This window comes from Macadamia integrifolia, chromosome 5 (genome assembly GCF_013358625.1).
Source record: "Macadamia integrifolia cultivar HAES 741 chromosome 5, SCU_Mint_v3, whole genome shotgun sequence".
NCBI classification, from domain to species: domain Eukaryota; kingdom Viridiplantae; phylum Streptophyta; class Magnoliopsida; order Proteales; family Proteaceae; genus Macadamia; species Macadamia integrifolia.
In genome coordinates, this window is record NC_056561.1 from 6,161,467 (window position 1) to 6,181,007 (window position 19,541).

The window sequence follows — 19,541 nt, forward strand, 5'->3', positions numbered from 1 at the left end:
TCTATTACATGACTAATATAAAAGAAAAATCAAATAATTAATGGAAACTACTTGAAAATGGAAACTAATCTAAAATTAGAAACTAATAATACAAAAGAAATTGTTTCTAAATCCAAAGAGAATTAAATCAAAAGATTTTTTTTTTTTCCCCTCTAAGTCCATCGTGCAACTGCATCAAAGAGAAGAAGTTCAGGGAAGTAAGAGATATGTACTAACGGCCATGGTTTCCAAACCAAAAAAAACTAGTCAATCAATTTTCTTCTTCCTTCTCTTCTTGTCGTCTTCTCTCTGCTGCTACGATTCTTTTTTTTATTTTTTTTTCTGCTGAATGTTGTTCTCAGTCTTGTCTCGACAGAAATAACTGAGAATGGGAAAAAGATAGGGAAGGAAAAGAGAATAAAGGAAAGGATCCTTTGGCTCTGATACCACTTAATGGAGGAGGGCCTTAGGGAAGAAAGAAATCAGAGTTGCAGGGAGAAGAGAAGAATAACACAATTGGGAAGGGGGAAGAAGGTCTCACGACCAAGAAAACCACAAGGTTTCAACCAATTAATTAATTCATCATTCAAAAATCTGTCTACTAAATTGGGTTACATGCCTTTATATAATAAATCGAAATTAAAACTTGCCTAATCAAAATCTAAAACTGAAATAGCAACTACTAATTACTTCCTAAATTCTAACTAATAAAATTAGAAACAAAATAAAACTTAAAGTGGTAATTCCCTAATTGACTATCAATTACCCAAATTAAAAGATTGCAAATAATTCCCAAACAAAATAAAATCCTAAAGATCCTAAGGAATCCAAAAATCCAATCGGACCTGGTTCATCTCGGTTGAGATTGCCCGAAGGGTCAACCCGGTTCAACAGCATCAATTCTGCATCACTTCTCTTTTGTTGAATATCGAATTGGACCTTTAAGTTTCTAATTTTACCGTTGTGCTGAAAAGCTAATTCTAGAGTTCTATTGCCAATAGGATTAATCCATAACTCCAGATCTGGCTATCCGATGTCAATCAAATTTTGAGGACTTATTCTTGGCCTTACTTTTGACTTTGGATCAAAATTTTAAGCCTATATGAGTTTCTGATTCTTAGTTATCAAATTTCTCTTATATTCTGGTTTCCAATTCTGTCATTGCGATGCTGTTTTCATCGGATTTCTGAACCTAGCAATCATAGGCTTCTAGAAACCCATGACCTAGTTCCTTTAGTCATATAATTTTTGTAGTTCAGACTCAGTATGATTATTCGTTTTGATGATGTTTGAGTTTGATCCTTGAATTATTTACCTCATACTTGTGCTTATTTTTTTATTCCATTTCCTGATTCCTGATCACTTATGTGATATTCTGTGTCAATTTCTGGTGACCTTAAGATTGTTGTAGGACCCTAAATTTTTTCGGTCTTGTCCTTTATCTTTCTCACACAGAGGGACATGGTTTCTTCGAAAAAAATTTCTGCTGCTCCATGAATTGGTTAGCATGCTAGGTTCTATTGTTCATACTATATCTTTATCTTAAACAAACACTTTCACTTCAAATGATAAATCCTAAAGTTGTTTTCTTAGGTTCCTTTCATAAATCCCTCGCACTTGTGGTATATTTTTCACCAAGCGAATTGCAATCCCCTAAGCCTATTTGAGATTTTCTTTAATCTTATAGCATTTATCATCTTGAATTTCTTAAGCCAATCTTTCATTGATATGATCTTTGAGAAGTTATTTACACAATCTATCAATTGTATCCCGCATTTTTTTTTGCTAATGTTTTTTTTTTTTTAGCTTCACTGCTATTTTCTTTCTTTTAAAGCATTGTTACATGGTGGGTCATCCAATTGAGTTGGGGCCTGAAGCTTGACACTTGACTGGTAGATACTGTCCTCTTTCCACTCAACGGTTTGGATTGCCCTATTTGACATGCCATGTGGCAGAAAATAGTGGGACCTGCTTTCATTGGTCTTTTATATTTATATTTCTTTTCTCACAATCATTACAACTATTGTGGTGAATTTGTAATCCTTGGGCCTTATACTTTGTTTAAAAACTATGTTTTTAACATTTGGTTTTATACTGCTACTGAGGAATATATTTGATTTGGATTACAGGACCTGTTCTAGGGATCTGGTTAAGTCATCACATGTTTATATTTAGAGGATCAGAACTAATGGGTGGTTTCCGTCCACAAGATTATCAACATAGAAAAAAAAAATGAAGAAAATAAGAAGAAATGGAATGATTGATCACCCCCCACTCATCTGCACACATGAAATTAGCATGATAATGTGCTTGCTGACTTTCTGATTGTTGCAGTATGCTTGATATTTTATGAAGCTTTGTTGAAGCCTACTTTTTACTGTTAGGGTTTAACATTGGTTCAAAATGATTTTCTGTTCTTAATTGCATTGGTGCTACTCAGCCTCCTATGGGTCTCAGTGCTCTTGACACATGGCAAGTTGTAGCTTCTCCAGACACGTACAATGCTGGGCTCCAGACTGCATACCAAGGATATTGCCTTTTTGTTTATCACAGCAACTCCAACTCTCTCCACTGGATTTGCTTTGCTTCAAGATTAATTCATGTATTTTGTGACCGTAAAAATTAGTAGAGGATTTATAGGAGAAAAAGGAAGGGTGAAAATGGGCTTGGACTTCACAAACTGCACAGAGCAACGTTACTAGCAAGAGATTTAACCAAACAACTGTTTCCAGCCGTCCTATGAGATGTTAAGTTATATTTCCACTTATGAGCAGCTGATTTCAGTGCCAGTCTCTCCATGATTCTGTCAATTATTCTTATCTTTCAATTGTTGTTTCCTTGTAATGTGAAACCAGTGCTCCTCCCGATAAGTTCAGTAACCAATTTCCTGCACATTTGCCAGATGGAGGGCCCCTTCTTTTCTGAAATAGATTTCTTCTTTGTAATATTTCTCCAAGGATGGTCTTTTATTCCATATATCCGTTCTGTTTATTGCTTATTGTGACTTTTGGGTTTGTTTGCATGCAATCTTGCCCATGATTATTACTTTATTAGGGTCCTTGAGATCCTGGAATTAATATCCTAGTCTGTACAACACCTTTAAAAAAAGAAATCCCTTTGATTTCTTTATTATTTGTTATTTATGTTTTTTTACTATACTTTATTTGTTTCCAATTATTTTAGTCTTATTTTAAAACTGAATCATAATACTATTTCTACTACTTTCTTTTTACCTAATTTAGATCAAAACATCATTGTTTGCCATTGTTTTGGTCTGATTTATAGGCAACTAATTCACCCCTAGTTTTCCAATTCAAATTTCTTACTTGACTTTAAAGTTTGGACAATCAGGAGTCTAGTGGACTTGGGGGCTCATAAACAAGAGGTTTTCATTAAAAAAAATAAAAAAATGAAAGTTCAGAAAACTCAATTTGTACGGTCTATTATTCTAATTTTCTCATTCTAGGCTGAATTGTCTCCATGTGTGAGAATGCATTCTTCGTTTACAATGCATACTTGGGATTTTAGGCTATTTTTGGTATGCTTTCCCAATGTAAGAATGCGTATTCCCATTCTCAGAATGCAGAATGCATTCTTGACTGAGAATGAGAACATTGTCTGGATAGTGGATACAAGTTTGGCTAAAATGCATTCTTGATTTTAAAATGCCTTGTGCATTTTATTGCACATCATCTCATAGGCATCATCTACCATTACAGCAGCAGCAGCTGCTAACTTGAGCACTATAAGACGGCTGAAAGCTTGAGTCTCCTGGATTCATAAACATATACTATTACAGTAAAAGCTGATAACACGAACACTATTACAAAACTGAGCCGCCTATTCAATGAAAAGCATAAAAAACCTAGTGGATCCATTAACGAATGAAAATTTAGATATGAAGTTGACACTTGACACAGTATAAGGCAAGTGTAGAAGGAAAAGACCTAGCCATCATGCCCCTATTTAGCACTGTGGTTCAAGTTAAAACCAGGCCCATGTCCCATATTATGATTCACCTTAAGGCCCATATTGTCCATAATATGGACTGGCCCATCTAGAAATTGAATGAAGAGTGTGGGCCCCATGTGATTTGGGTGAAGAAGAGAATATCTAGAAGATTGGTTGCTGGAATATTCCTTTGGCTGAAGATTTGATCTTCTATTTTTTGTAATAGCCAAGTTAGTAAGTTTCTATCTATTTTTTTCTCTCTTTTATACTGCTTTAGAGGATGGGATGGAATAAATGAGTTATTGGCTCTGTGGTGATTCAGAACTTGTTGCCGTGGTGATGCAGAGACAACCCTGTTGTGGTGAATCAACAGGTTGGGCTTGGTCTTTTGGTGGTGATTCCATTTCCACAGGCCTTTGGTGGTTAATCCAAGGTCATGTCCTTTTTTATTTCTTCTTTTATATGTAAAAGAAACGAGAATGCTCAATACTGATTTGTCCCTACTGCGATCCTGTTGTGATTGATTTCCCACTTGCTCTTCCCTGGTCTGAGATTGATTCTGCATTAGACCCCCTTATTATCTCTCAGAAAAGTATCCAGCTGAGTAATAAACAGCAAAACATAGAAGAAACAAGACACATAATGGTGGAAAAAGGGGGTGGGGGTGGGGGTGGGGGTGGGGGTGAGGGAATAAAGCTTGGGAGAAAAGGGCAAAGAAATTAAAGGAAATGTAGAGAGTACCCACAGCAGAAGAGATGTCCGTGAATGCAACTTGGTCTTTCTTGAGCCTTTTGTGACAATAAGCAGCAACCCAGATGATGCATAAGTGCCCCTTTTCTCACTCTATTTTTGCTACCTTTGTTTTGGTTCCAACGGTTGAACCAGAGTCTCTGCTGCTGCTGCTGTTTCAAACTCAAAATAAACTGTTTTGAGGATTTTGAGCTTTTGGAGGAGAGAGCTAAACAGTTGTTTGAAGTACAGACTGTACAGTAGAAGAAGAGAGTCACCATGAATGTGAGTCAGATCAATTAAGCCTAACAAAAGGGGTCAAAAATAAAATTCCTTCCCATCCAGGAGAAGGAAAAGGGAGAAGAAGGAGACGAGGAGCTCGTTCCATGGGAACACTAGTCATTAGCAAGAACAAGAATGTGGAATGGGAAAAAGCTGGTTCCAGAGTGGGCTGCATCCTCTGACATTCTAGAATCCTAGAACAAATATGCATACCATCGACATTTTTGTCATCTCAGGATGTGTTCTCAACCTAGAATGCATACCAAAACACAGCCTTAAAGTACACAACAGGGTGCCAAATTAGAAATGGAGGAGTTACAACAATAGAGGCTGAATTTCTCATCTAGTTTAGTAGTTCCAAAAGTAAAAATTTAAAAATGGGTTTCCTCTATGTGAATCTGAGATTACAAAATACAAAACAGAGGAATGAAAATGTTAAGAAATATAAGCTGAATTGCTTATTTAGGTTCAATTCTGCCCAAAAGAAAAAAACCTGTTGCAATATAAAAACCTTGTAACCAAAACCAGTAACCAGAAAAGAGAAGAAGAGAAGAGAAGAGAAGAGAAGAAAGGGAGACCGAAAGCTGTCCAGAAAACAGAGCAGCCTGCAATCAGTCCAGTATATGACTGATCGCAGGTTTTGTTGTTATATTAATAGCCTAAAAACAATAGAACAAAATTACAAGACTGCCCCTCCATAAGGATAAAACCCTAGAAGCAAAATAGGAACCCAATAGGACCAAAAGGCCCCTATTGGGTCCTCAGGTTAGCGATAATCCCTTATCGGGATTAGCGTCAACCTTCAACACTCCCCCTCAAGCTGGAGCATACACATCACCCATGCTCAGCTTGGTACAACCATTGTGAAAAGTAGGGGTAAACAAAGACTTAGTGAACATGTCAGCTAATTGATCCGAGGAAGGAACAAACGGAGTCTCAATCAGCCTCTTCAGAACAACATCACGAACAAAATGGCAGTCCACTTCTATGTGTTTGGTCCTCTCATGGAAGACCGGATTACTAACAATATAAACGGCAGCTTGGTTGTCACAATACATTTTCATAGGCTTAGTCATTGGAAATCCCAACTCCAAGAGTAACGACCGTAGCTGCATCAATTCAGCAGTGGTATGAGCCATAGCTTTGTACTCAACCTCTGCACTGGACTGGGCAATAGTAGTCTGCTTCTTGCTGCGCCACGTAATAAGATTACCTCCAACAAAGGTACAATATCCAGTAGTAGATCTCCAATACTAGTAGAGCCAGCCTAATCAGCATCAAAGTAGTTAACTGGTTCCATATGCCGATTAGGTCGATAAATCAATCATTTTCCAGGGGCACCTTTAAGGTAATGAAAAACATGAACAATAGCATCCCAATGGGCTTTCTGAGGAGACTGCATAAACTGACTAAGAACTCCAAAAGCATAAGAAATGTTAGGATGAGTCACAGTCAGGTAAATCAACTTGCCAATCAAGCTCCTGTACTGATGAACATCCTAGAGTGGTTCACCATCATCCACATCAAACTTTTGGTGAGGATCCATAGGAATATCAACAGGTCTGAATGCAAACATCCCAGTATCAGATAGAAGATCCACCACATACTTCCTTTGAGACAGATTGATCCTTTTCTTGCAACGGATTACCTTAATCCCAAGGAAATAATGAAGTTGGCCTAGATCCTTTGTCTGAAAATGGTGCTGTAGATGATCTAACTTCAGAAATTCTTGCCTCATCATTATCAGTCAAAATAATGTCATCAACATATACAACCAAGACAACCAGCTTATCACCTCTGCGACGAACAAACATAGAATGATCAGAATAACACTGAGAAAAACCACAAGTAACTATGGTAGCACTGAACTTGTCAAACCATGCCCGAGGAGATTGTTTCAGCCCATATATAGCCTTGTGTAAGCAACACTCACGACCTGTACTCTCCCCTTGGGCAACATACCTCGGAGGTTGCTCCATATACACCTCTTCCCGTAGATCACTATACAAGAAGGCATTTTTTATGTCCAACTGAAATAAGGGCCAATCAAAGTTGACAACAAGAGAAATAAGAAGACGAACAGAATTCAGTCTAGCAACCGGGGAGAAGGTCTCAAAGTAATCAACGCCATAAGTTTGAGTATACCCCTTAGCAACTAGACGGGCTTTCAACAACAAAGCCATCAGAATGATATTTAACGGTGTACACCCGGCGACACTTCACCAGATCCTTACCAGGAGGTAAATCTATCAGACTCCAGGTACCACGACTCAAAAGAGCATCCATTTCTACATCCATGGTAGCCTTCCATCCAGGGATACGGAGGGCATCAGTATGGGTACGGGGAATAGGGTTAGTGGAAAGAGATAGGGCAAGACCATGGATAGGAGAGGGAAAATGAAATAAAGATACAAATTTATCAATAGGGTACACAACCATAGATTTGTGAGTGCAAGAACGAGTATCTTTCCTGTGCGCAATCGGTAAGTCATTAAACGGAGGAGGAAGAGGAGCTTCACCAGAGGAAGCCGGCAGTGGAGGAGTGAAGCATCTGGAGTAGTTACCTAGCCACTAGGCTGTCCAATCTTCTATCGGCGCTGATAAACCTATAGGGGAGGAGGGTTACTAGCACCAGGAGCATCAGAGAAGGGTATAAGGGCGGGTATGGGTGGAGGAGATAGAGAAGACCACTCTACACTAGACGAGGGCACGGGAGAAGGGTAGAATGAAGTACCCTCAAAGGTCACATCGGCACTGACAAAGTTCCTATGTGCAGTAGGGTCATAACACTTATACCCTTTCTGAGTACGAGAATAGCATAAAAAAATACACTTAGTAGACCTAGGAGACAACTTATCAACTTGCATGTGCAAATTGTGAACAAAGCACACACCAAAACCTGAGGAGGAACAGGAAAACTCGGTAAATTAGGGAACATAACAGAGAAAGGAGATTTTTCAGACAAAACAGAAGATGGCATGCGGGTAATCAAATGACATACAGTTAAGAACATGGATATGCAACATCATGGCTCGGGCAACCTCAAGAAGGTGCTGATTTTTGTGCTCTGCGACTCCATTTTGCTATGGAGTATAGGCACAACTAGTTTGGTGGATCATCCCATGAGTATCACAAAAATCAGAAATATCAGTTTGAGCATATTCTAAAGCATTATCGGAACGAAAGATTTTAATAGGAATGCCAAACTGAGTCTTTATTTCATTATGGAATTTTGTAAATACATGTAAAAATTCAAACCTGTCCTTTAATATGTAAAGCCACGTAAGGCAGGAATGATCATCCACAAAAGTCCCAAAATACCAAAACCCAAATCTATTACTGACTCTGCAAGGACCCCATACATTAGAGTGGACTAAAGAAAATAAAGACGGACTACAAGACACAGAGCGAGATGGGAATGACACACGGTGATGTTTCCCCAACTCACAAGCCTCACACTCTAACCTAGGAGTAGACTTAAGACTAGGAAATAAAAGCTGTAACCTAGAAAGCGACAAATGTCCTAAACGACAATGCCATTGGAAAGGAGTGATGTCCCCAATGGCCGTAGCAGCAGCAGAAGAGGTAGGACAGCTGCTATTGAGGTAATATAATCCATTCTTTTCTCGCCCTCCACCAATCTTCTTCCTCGTATGAAGATCCTGAAAGACACAGTAAGAAGGAAAGAATGTTACTGAGCAATTTAACGAACTAGTTAATTGACTTATAGAGAGAAGACTTAATGGAAATTGAGGAACATGTAAGACAGATGATAAGTTTATGGATGGGGTAGGGGAGATAGAACCGTGACCTAGAACCGGTGTTGAAGCACCATTAGCAAGGATCACAGAGTTAGAACTGGAACTAGTAGAAAAGTCTTTAAAGAGTGATGACTTACAGGTCATATGGGCAGAAGCACCTGAATCAATGATCTAGGGGGCAGATGTCGTAGTAAGAAGGGCTGAGGTACCTGTGTGGGCTAGGGTAGCAGCGGATGTGGATGCACCGGTGGATGTATTAGCAGATGCCTTAAGAGTGTGCAAGCGCCGGAGCAACTAGCTAATGTCATCGCTCAGACCGGTAGCTGAATCTCCTGAAGAAGGTGTTGGTTTAGTGTCAACTGGAGCCATTGTGTCCGTACCATCATCAGACACTGCATGATTAGCTAACTGTGTTGCCCACTCTGGTTTGCCATGTTTTGCCTGACAAGTCTCTACAGTATGGTTGGGCTTTCCACAAAAAGTACATTGGCGAGTTGTACTGTCAGAGGGCTGTCCACCAGATCCTCGACCAGCCGATCCACGACCTCCCCCACAACCGCGGCCACGTCCATGGTTGGTATGGAAGGCAGAATTGTCTTTGGAAGACTGATAAGGTTTTGTGGAAGAGGCAATTCGCTGCAGTCGTGAATAGGTATTATTCAGAGTAGGCACAGTATCCCCTGCAAGTAAGTGACCCTTCATTGCCTTCAGGTCATTGTTCAGACCAGCCAAGAATTTGGAGACGAAGAATTTGTTACGCTGAGCCTTCAATTTATCAATGTCAGTGGTCAAGGGTTGGAAGACATTGAGTTCTTCAACCATACCCTTGAAAGTACTGTAATATTCTGCAAGTGGCTTGTCTGGCTGGCGAAACTGAAATAGTTTTTCATAGATATCATAGATACGAGTCATGTTCTTTTCCTGAGAGTAGGTCTCCTTCAAGTCATTCCACACTCCCTTTGCAGTAGAATGAAACATAACATTAGCAGCGACATCTGGTTCCATACTGTTCCATAACCATATGAGGATTAAAGCATTCTCTTTCTGCCACTGAGTATAACTAGAGTCAGATTCCTTGGGAGGATCAGAGGTGGTGTAACCAAGCTTATCCTTTGCCATCAGATAAACTTTGACCGACTGAGCCCAAAGAAGATAGTTTGAGCTGCCCTTAAGCTTGATGGATGTAATCTGGACATTCACATTGTCCGAGGTAGAAGAGGTAGTAGTAGTAGTAGGGGTTGGGGTTTTAATCTCAGCCATGAGACTCAAATAATAATCACCCACAAATCAAATCTCCAAAACCAGCAGCAGTAAGCAATCGGACACCACAAACACAAAAAAAAATTGATCCGATAGGGGCAGCAGTTAGGGTCGAACTAGCCCTGATAGAAGACCAACCAAATCTGCTAGAGAAGGTAGTAGTATAGGAAGATAAAACAGCAGACAGCAGCACTTCAATATCAACAGTTACTCAGTCCATAAATAGGGGCAGCAGCAATACACACTGCAGAAACAGGGGCAACAGACATAAAAATAGGGAGGGAGACATCTTGACTTCAATCAGTACACATACTAAGCAAGTAGTAATAAGAAAGAGACCTAGTTTTACTTATGTCATGATAGTTAGGTCAAACCAGGTAATAGATGCAGGAAGGAGGTGGCTGCACAGTAGAAAAACAATACCGCTAGGTCAAAATCAGCAGCGATGATCTGTACTTAGCCAATCGATGTGATTTAGACCTGCTTTGATATCATGTTGCAATATAAAAACCTTGTAACCAAAACCAGAAACCAGAAAAGAGAAGAAGAGGAGAAGAGAAGAAGAAGAAGAAGAAGAGAAGAAAGAGAGACCGAAAGCTGTCCAGAAAACAGAGCAGCCTTCGATCAGTCCCGTATGACTGATTGCAGGTTATGTTGTTATATTAATAGCCTAAAAACAATAAAATAAAGTTACAAGACTGCCCTCTCCATAAGGATAAAACCCTAGAAGCAAAATAGGAACCCGATAGGACCAAAAGGTCCCTATCGGGTCCTCAGGTTAGCGCTAATCCCTTATCGGGATTAGCGTCAACCTTCAACAAAACCAAACATGTTTTTTTTGGGACACATGAGAATATGAGATAGGGATGTCGATGGATGGGCAAGGCACCATGGTCTCTGTGTGGCTACCTGTTCTCTGTTTTGCAGTTTTGCCTTGTTTTCTACCAGACAAAAGAGGAGAGAGATGAAGGGTCATGAGAGTGAGAGGCGAGATGTGATGAGGTGAGACCATGAGAGATTTGAACCCACACCATCGGAAGTTGGTTCTTGGAATGTCGTCATTGAAGCACTGGCGGACCATTGATTCAATTTTTGAAGCAAAAGCCAGATCATGCTGCTTGAATACCAAAGGAGCGCACAAAGCGAACGAAGGGACTCACCAAGCAAGAACATAGTTCTCTGTGTGGATGGTCTCAATTTTCAAATCATAAAATCTCAAAGTGACTGCACCAACAAATCAAGCTGAATACGTGTTTGATCCACTCTACAAACTGAAAGTGAGATCTTGCAAAAGAAGGATGCGACTGGTCTTTGGGAGGAGAGATGAGAGGTGAAACGTTGTGATATTTTTGTGATTTGAGTGAGTCGTGGGACGTGTTTTAGTTGCAGAGAAAAAGGGACAGGTTAGGGTTTTGTGTATTAGAGACTTGAGAATCATAAGCAACACAAGGGTATTTCAGCCTCTTGGTTGGTTTGACTTGTGAAATTCGGAAAACTCATCTCGAGTAATTCAGGAAAATCACAGAATTGGGTTTATTTTAGTGGAAATAAGCCTTGCGTTGGGTTAAATGTGGATGGGGACTTTGCTCTAGGGGTTGCCACGTTAAACAACAAAAAACAACAATCATAACCTTATCCCAACTTAATGGGGTCGACCACATGGATCCGTTATGGTTTAGAATAGTAATAGAGACAAGAATAAAAAGAAGTGATAAAAAGGGAAGTAAATGTTGGTAAAAGGCGTAAAAGAAGAAGTCAAAGCAGTAGTTAAAGCAGCATCACAAGAACATCCCCTACAAGGGGTTAGCTACATGGGTCTTGGTCCTCCACATAACTCTATCTGTGCTCATACTATAATCGAGCCCTACCATTTGCATATTTTTCTTACCACTTTGTCAATAGTCATTTTAGGCCTGCCACGTTAATGGGTCTAAAATAAGGATAGGAGTTAAAGAGAGTAGTCTTTCCTTGGTAGCATTAAAAGTTTAGTAAAGTCTGGTATAGGTATCAAGGTGGCAAGGCGACCAAGGCGTTTGAGGTACTGCCTAACTACCTTGGTGATTAGGTGGTTGCAAAGCGTTGCCTTGGCGAACAAAGCGTTCTTGTGCTCTTTTTTCCATTTTACCATTTTACCATTTTATTTGGCAGATATAGCATATTAAAAATTATATAATTCTATTTATATGCTAAATAAATATTAAAGAATCATGCCAATGCAAGATATTCATCTAAAAAACAAATCAACAAAGCGAATAAACTAAAAATTATTAAGCCACATCAAATCATAAAAAGTTAACATTAAGTCACATCAAGTCATAAGAAATCATCATTTAGATAAATGTTCTTGTTCTCTAATAAGTTTGACTAGTCAAATGATTTTATTTTTACATGAGATTTTTTGTATTAGGTATAGCACAAAACCACCTTTCTAATAAGTTAGGATTACTTAAATTGGAGTTGTAATGACAAAATTATGTTTTGGTCAAACTTATTTTAAAATGCACGAATGTTGTTAAAATTGCCTAAATGAAAATAATTTTATGGACATAAAAACAAAATATTATTACCAGACTTTTGGTGATGCAGATTAATTACCAAAATAGGCTTGTTTTATTAGGAATAAGCCTAGGGTTGGGTTCCATACATGTTGGGCCTTTGATCCCATGTGTTTTGAGTTTAATAGACCACTTTTATGGGTCTAAAAGGGGGCTCTAAGATTGAGTACGGGATTACTAGTTAGTTTCCTTTTTCCATTAGTTTCCTTTTTAGTTGGGTTTGATTTGAGTTATAGTTGTTTCCTTAGGAGTCAAGTCATTAATTGAGTCAAGTCATTGGTAGTTAGTTTCATTTTTTCAACTAGTTTCTAATTTTAATTTTTAGTAACTATTGTATCAGGAGAATATTTGGTTTCCTTTTTGAGGAACCTTCTATTTTGTAATTCCCTCCCCCATTAACATTATAAAGAAAGAAGAGGAGGGTCCTAAAAGCCTATAATGATTTTGATAAAAAAATTAATGGTTGTTGCTATTGTCTTCTTCATGAAGAGTTGTCCTGTGTTTGATCAATGCTGAAGGAATTGGTGTTTGATCCAATTGACTCTTTGTGGCGTGAAGTCCAAGAGGTCTCTTCAACTATTCTTTCTTTCTTTTCAAAGTTAATTGCAAGGTTCTTCAAGCCAGGTAAGGGATCTGAACTGCTTTTGATTTCTGGTTCTGGAAATCTCAAGTTTCTCTCCTGCTGCCCCTATACTGTTCTGAAGATCCAACCATCCGATGGCTCTCTGTTTTTGATCGAGTGTTAAGATCATATAGAGAGGAACTCAACCTTAATTTGAGGTTCATCAAACCAGAGAATCTGCAGTTATGGGATTTCTCCCTATTCTGGCCGATCCTAATTTCTGCCCGGATTTGCGAATCGATTTCTGTTGGGTGTTGCTAATTGGTTGCTGATACTATTCCTCATTGATTTGACTTCATTAGTTGATGATTTCAGTCCTATATTCCCTGCTGTTTATTCAGTTACAGAATTTCTGAAACTGAGATTGATTGGACTGGTTTGAATCTTCCTGTTGTGTTAGACTTTGGTTCATGGATTACTGTTGTTTGTGAATCCAATTAAACTACTTTCAGTCCCTGATTTAGTTCTAAAAGGTTGCCGCTGGTTTGACCTGATTAGTACTGTCATATTGAAGTCGATAGCCTGCTAGACTATCTTATATTATTCTGATTTTCTGTTATATTGTTGAGTAGGTTATGATTGTTCTTAGATTAAAAGATCCTGAAGCTGAGACTTGGTTAGACCCCTATCCTAATCTACATTATTTGGGTTTTAACAATGTTTTACCATAATAAGATTAATAAAAATTTCAGAATTGAGAAAAACCCCAGAAGTTGAAAGTTGAAAATCGCCGTACAACAAAAAAAATTTAGTTTTTGTTCTTGAAATGAGGGGTTGAGTTTTTATCCTTTTGGAATTTGATTTTTAAATTATTTTTATTGGATTCAAATAGGAGGATATTTTCTTATTTTTGAATAATATTTTAAGTAAATGAAATAACAAATATAAAAATAGAAGGCGACATGTAGTGCAATAAGGTGACAGTCACCTAAGCCCCAAGCAAACCTTCTGGAGATAACTATGAAGTCTGGTCTTTGGTTTAGTTTATATTTTTTTGAGGCATTTTTGGAGTTGAATTGAGAAATGTGATTGGGTTTTACTTTTCAGTTTATCATATGCGTTTTAGGGTCCTAGTTTGTGTAAGAGTGTCAAATAGGATGGCAATCTTCGGATCTGGAACTCAATGGCTAGACTCTTCCAAATTGAGAACACCACCAGGCAGCGTCAATCAGCACCTTTGGATACTTCTCTGAAGTTAAGTTGCAGAATCCCAAAATAAAAACAAACGAGAGCAAAAGGAAGGAGGAGGGAAGAAGAAGAAGGGGATAGGGTAGTCTCTCTCAAACTCGGGTCTCTCACCCATGGCCTCTTGCCAATGGCATCTCACCACTCTCACAGAGAAAGCACAAAGATATATATATATATATATATTATATTTTTTTTTCATTCTCGTTGGCTGTATTTCAGCCTTGTTCATTATTTAAATAGAGTTGATTACAGAAATTGGCCTGCCTTGTGTGGAAAGGAGGTCTTTTTATTATGGAAACTCTCTAACTTAGAAATTAAATAATAGGAAGTCCTAGGAATAAAACTACTAATTACATAAACAAATCTGATTAAAACAGAAACTATTTAAAGCTACCTAGTCCCCCACGCAAGGACTAGTTAAGGAATACAATCAAAATCCTAGTTGTCTCCTTGACAACTTGATCTCTTGGGAAGAAAATCTCCAATTGAATAAACCTCCATACAGCTGGCAATGGGGCCCATGAAATCAGCAAGAGCTCATCTAGCTTTGGTCTTCATACAGCTGGCACTAAACCCCATGAAATCTGGAGTTATTCTTCCTAGAAATCAGCAAGTCAGTGAAAGAAATCTGGAAAATCATCTCCACGCAAGCTGTCCTTGGTTCCATCCAATCAAGAATCAGGCCACGTGACCAGGCTGTCTCCCACAGCGATTCTGGACTGGTTTTGGCCTTGTTCCTGCGATCTACATCAGTGTTAGTTGATCCCAGATTTTTGTGAAACTTTGCTGGCTGATAGATCTGATGCCTAAAGCCATTCGACCTTAGTTTCATACCCATCAGATCAGTGATGCAGTTGGGTGTGGGAAGATTTGGGGTTAATTTAATACTTTGATTATTTTTTTGTTTCCTTTATTGTTAGTGTAGGGTTTCAGTCAAGTTAATTGGGAGATTCAATTTTAGGTTTCAGTTTCTAATTTAGGTTAGTTGCCAATCCAATTAGTTTCCATTAATTGATGTTTTTTTTTTTTCTTTATATAGCCATGTAACACGGCAGAGGACAGATTTGTTTTTGAGAAGTGAAATTTGATTGAATAGTTTTCTGGTTTGGAAACCATGCCACTTACTCCCCTGATATTCTTCTTTTCTTTCCTCTTTCCTTTCTTACTTCCTTGCGTTCCTGTTTCGTTCTTCCCTGTTTCTGTTCCAGGTGACACTTGCAGCAAGAAAGGAGGTTTTGATCTCCTTCTATAGGGTTTCGTTCATTTTGTGGTTGTGGCCAAAGGTGAAGCTACTACCTGTGATCCATATCCTTCGCCATTGCCCTCCAAAGCACTTTGTAATCACAAGAGATGAACTCAGTTGCAGACCATACCTGCAACTGCCGCTGATTCCAAGTTTCGGAACCCTATATTCCAAGTATTGCTTGAATCCTTGAGCTGTACTGGTTTGGATTGGTCCAGCAGGCTAAGGTGGCATTAGATCTGGAATTTCAGAGCTGTTTAAAGAGATTCCAAGGGCCTTGATTTCCTCTTTTGGTGTTCAATGTGACTCCCTTGGCTGTCGCGAGGTTGAAGACAAACTCAAAAATGAGTTTTATTTAGTTTTATTGTAACATCCCATAAATACCCCTCTCTCTTTATTCTAATTCTGTTTGGACCCTTACCTCATAATTGTTTCCAGCATTGTCCCATACAGAAATTAGAAAAGACCCTTGCGTTCCGTACCACTTTCACCTCTCATCACACTCCTTTGCAATTATGGTTATTTACCAAATTACCACTTTCCTTTGCTACCTTTGATCTATTTACCAAATTGCCATTATTTTTAAAATATTTAGTGATTGCAAGTTTGAGTGGGCCCATAAGCGATCCGATTCCGAGTTTTGGCATCCAGATCAGCATCGATCAGTCCTCATTGAATTATTTAAATTTTCCCATATTCTCTTATTTCTGATTTTTTTTTGGCTTCTATTCTATTTCTGTAAGTCTGTTCTGCCAGTTCTCGATTAATTTCTCGATTGTTCCTTTGTGATGGAAATCCACTTTCCAGATTCTAAATTGTATCTCTGTGTTGGAGATCCACTTTCCAATTCTAGATCCTTCTCTTGAATCCTATACTTAGAACTCGAGATATTGGATTTGCCATCACCCAGTCATGTGAGTCAACCATGTCACATGGTTGATGTGGTGAGTTTATGCATTAGAAGTCAACCCATTGACTTGACTTCTTGGCCTTGGGTGTTGACAAGTCTGCAAGCTATGATTTACCCTTGCTGTGAGCAGATATCTTGTGAATCCAAAATGATATTGGAAAGCTATGGCCATGATGCTGGTTGGGTATTAGCATATGATTAACTTTTGTATTTTGGCATTCAGAGTCAAATTAGAATTGCAATAATTCTTGTCTCTTACAAGATTGAAGAAGTTAATCTAAATTCAGGTCAGAGGCCTAGCTAGGCCTTCTGTTTCTGTTTCTTTCTTCTTATTGTATCTACATGAATGAGTCAGCACAATGTGGGTAAAGCGCCTCATGGGGGCTTGGTCCACTGGTGATTCGTAGTGGATAAAGCGCCTCAGGAAGCGTCTTACCTGCGTTCGAACCCCCTTGGCACCACCCTTGTTTCTTCCTTGGGGCTCCCACCTTCTTCGGAGTGGAAACGACTTGTGGGGGCCTATAAGGACTATTCCCACTCCAAAGGATGTGGGACACTCTTCGTTATGAAAAAAAAAAGTCGGCACACTGTTTAACTGTCTCATTATGTTGATTTATTTAGTGTAGATAATATATATATATATATATATTAAACTGAAGTTATTAAAATTGTTGAAGTTCTCATATTAGCTATTTTAGCTTAAATTGACATTACCAAAAAAATTTACATTGATTTTCATGTGCATGGGCTCTTGAAATTTTAGAATAAACTTAGTATTTGATGCTTACCTAGGTTACTGGCCAGGCCATTCACTATTCTTGTCTGTTCTTTGGACTTAACTATGTGAAAATATGTTACTCCAGGCAATTCATTGGTCTTTTCTAGTTGGTTGGACATCACTGGGTGAAGACATGTGATTCCTGGATAAAAAAATTATATGTTGAGTTGACTCCTCCTTCACTTGTTGGAATGCAGTATTTAGATCGACCTGGAGTTAGCTTCTGTTCAAGAACAACATATGATGATAATGCAATCACAAATGCTGTTGAGATATATGACAGTTCGAGGTGTGTTATTTTGGCTTGCTTGGTTTTCTATCCCTTTCCTATTAATATGGAGGCTAATGAAGCTTAAAATTTATTGCAGCGGTGCTATTCACTTCATGGCTTCAAATAACGATTGTGGAGTTAGAGACTTTGATATGGAGAAATTTCAGCTTTCTAAGCACTTCCCTTTCCCATGGCCTGTTAATGTAAGTTCCTTGTGCATTGTTTGTTTTCTGGTCATCATGGGATTTGAACCAGTCTGAGAAACAATACCAGTTCAATATGTGATGCTGCTGCATTTTATGATTTTAAAAAATTTCAAACCAGTGTTCCCAATTTGAACATAGCTAAGCATGGTTGTTGAAAGAATATGAGAATTATACAGGTAGTGGGTGCAGGTCCACCGGGCCTCACCTTGGTGCAACTTCACCAGGCCTATTTCTACATGGCAGGGCAGGTGAACCAAAAGTCTAGTAATAGGTAGGCCCCTTACTCCCTTGTGTGCTAACTTTGAACCAATTCTGACTTTCCTGGTGTCGAAATAAAACCACGAAAAAATGGTGAAAGTCTTTGAACGATTTTGAATTGAAATGCTAGGGGAAATGTGCAAAATACCCAGTTGGCTACACAACTGAATTAGGACCCGAAATTCGACACCTGAACTGTCCATGGTGACCTCTTCTCATTCAACAGTTTGGACTCTTGCATTCTTCATGCCACATGGCAGAACATATACACCTCATGACCTGCATCCTTTTGCCATAATCTTATAGCAATGTTCATTTCCTAGCAAAACACTTTTTTAACCTTTTTTCCCCTTTGGGGCTGGGTCAGTTGGGCTAAAGGGTGCTTCAGAATTTTGATCAGTCACAGTGTCCGGTTTCGGTTCCAGCATCATATTAGAAATCAATTACACAAGTTGACCTTGTGGAAGTTTCAATTCTTATAGGTTGTGGGAATTTCAGCAGTAAGGTTGAGGTTGTAATTCTCATGATGCCCTACTGTTTTGCATTTGTCCAACTTACCGGCTGTTTGAATTTTTTCCAGCCAAATTGGAGTATTGGACCTTAATTGAAAGTGATGTTAGTGTACTCTCATGTATTATGAGTGCCAGGACTCTGTAATTGACCAGAGCTGCTGTCCCCCATCACTGGTTTGTTAGTGGCTGTGTGGTACTAAATGTTTCTTATGGATTCTGTCTACAGCATACATCTCTGAGTCCTGACGGTAAGCTTCTTGTTGTTGTTGGGGACAACCCTGATGGAATGCTAGTGGATTCCCAAACTGGGAAGGTAATGCTTAATCCTTACTGCTTGTATTTGAAAGAAACATTTTTATGATGTCATGCCTGTTCCCTATTGTGTAATAAATCTCTCAGCTTTATGTAATTGGGAAACACTTGCTAATGTAATGCTTTCATCCTTGCAGATAGTCATGCCTCTTTGTGGACACTTGGATTTCTCATTTGCTTCAGCTTGGCACCCTGATGGCCGTACGTTTGCTACTGGAAACCAGGACAAGACCTGCCGGATTTGGGATGCCCGCAACCTCTCGAAGTCGGTGGCTGTCCTCAAGGGCAACCTTGGAGCCATCCGATCAATCCGTTTCACTACTGATGGTCAATTCATGGCAATGGCAGAACCTGCAGACTTTGTGCACGTCTTTGATGTGAAGAATGGGTATGAGAAGGAGCAGGAGATTGATTTCTTTGGTGAAATCTCTGGTTTATCATTCAGTCCTGACACAGAGTCCCTCTTCATTGGCGTGTGGGACCGCACATATGGTAGCCTCCTTCAGTATGGCCGGTGCAGGAAATATTCGTACCTCGACTCCCTTGTCTGAGTTACTAGGTGTATGGCTTTGAGGCTTGATAAGTTCATACATCACAATTAAGGAGGACAAAATGGCGAAGTCAAAAAAGGATAGTGTAGAATTTGGTTTCATTCTCAATAATGGGGAGTATTTATCTCCTTTTCCTTCTTTTTTGTTTTTTTGGTTTTTTTTTTTTTTGGGGG

General features: G+C 38.9%; 1 protein-coding gene across 3 annotated transcripts in view; it reads left to right on the forward strand.

Moving 5' to 3' along the window:
- Positions 1-19,535, forward strand: part of LOC122079465 (uncharacterized WD repeat-containing protein C2A9.03-like) — a 27,452-nt gene extending 7,917 nt beyond the window's left edge. For all 3 annotated transcript variants that reach the window (XM_042645961.1, XM_042645962.1, XM_042645960.1), the window contains 4 exons: positions 17,456-17,547; positions 17,627-17,732; positions 18,732-18,818; positions 18,955-19,535. In XM_042645961.1, the coding sequence (XP_042501895.1) occupies positions 17,456-17,547; positions 17,627-17,732; positions 18,732-18,818; positions 18,955-19,368 (699 nt within the window). In that variant the 3' untranslated portion in view covers positions 19,369-19,535. The remainder of the gene's footprint in view (positions 1-17,455; positions 17,548-17,626; positions 17,733-18,731; positions 18,819-18,954) is intronic.
- The last annotated feature ends 6 nt before the right edge of the window (positions 19,536-19,541 follow it).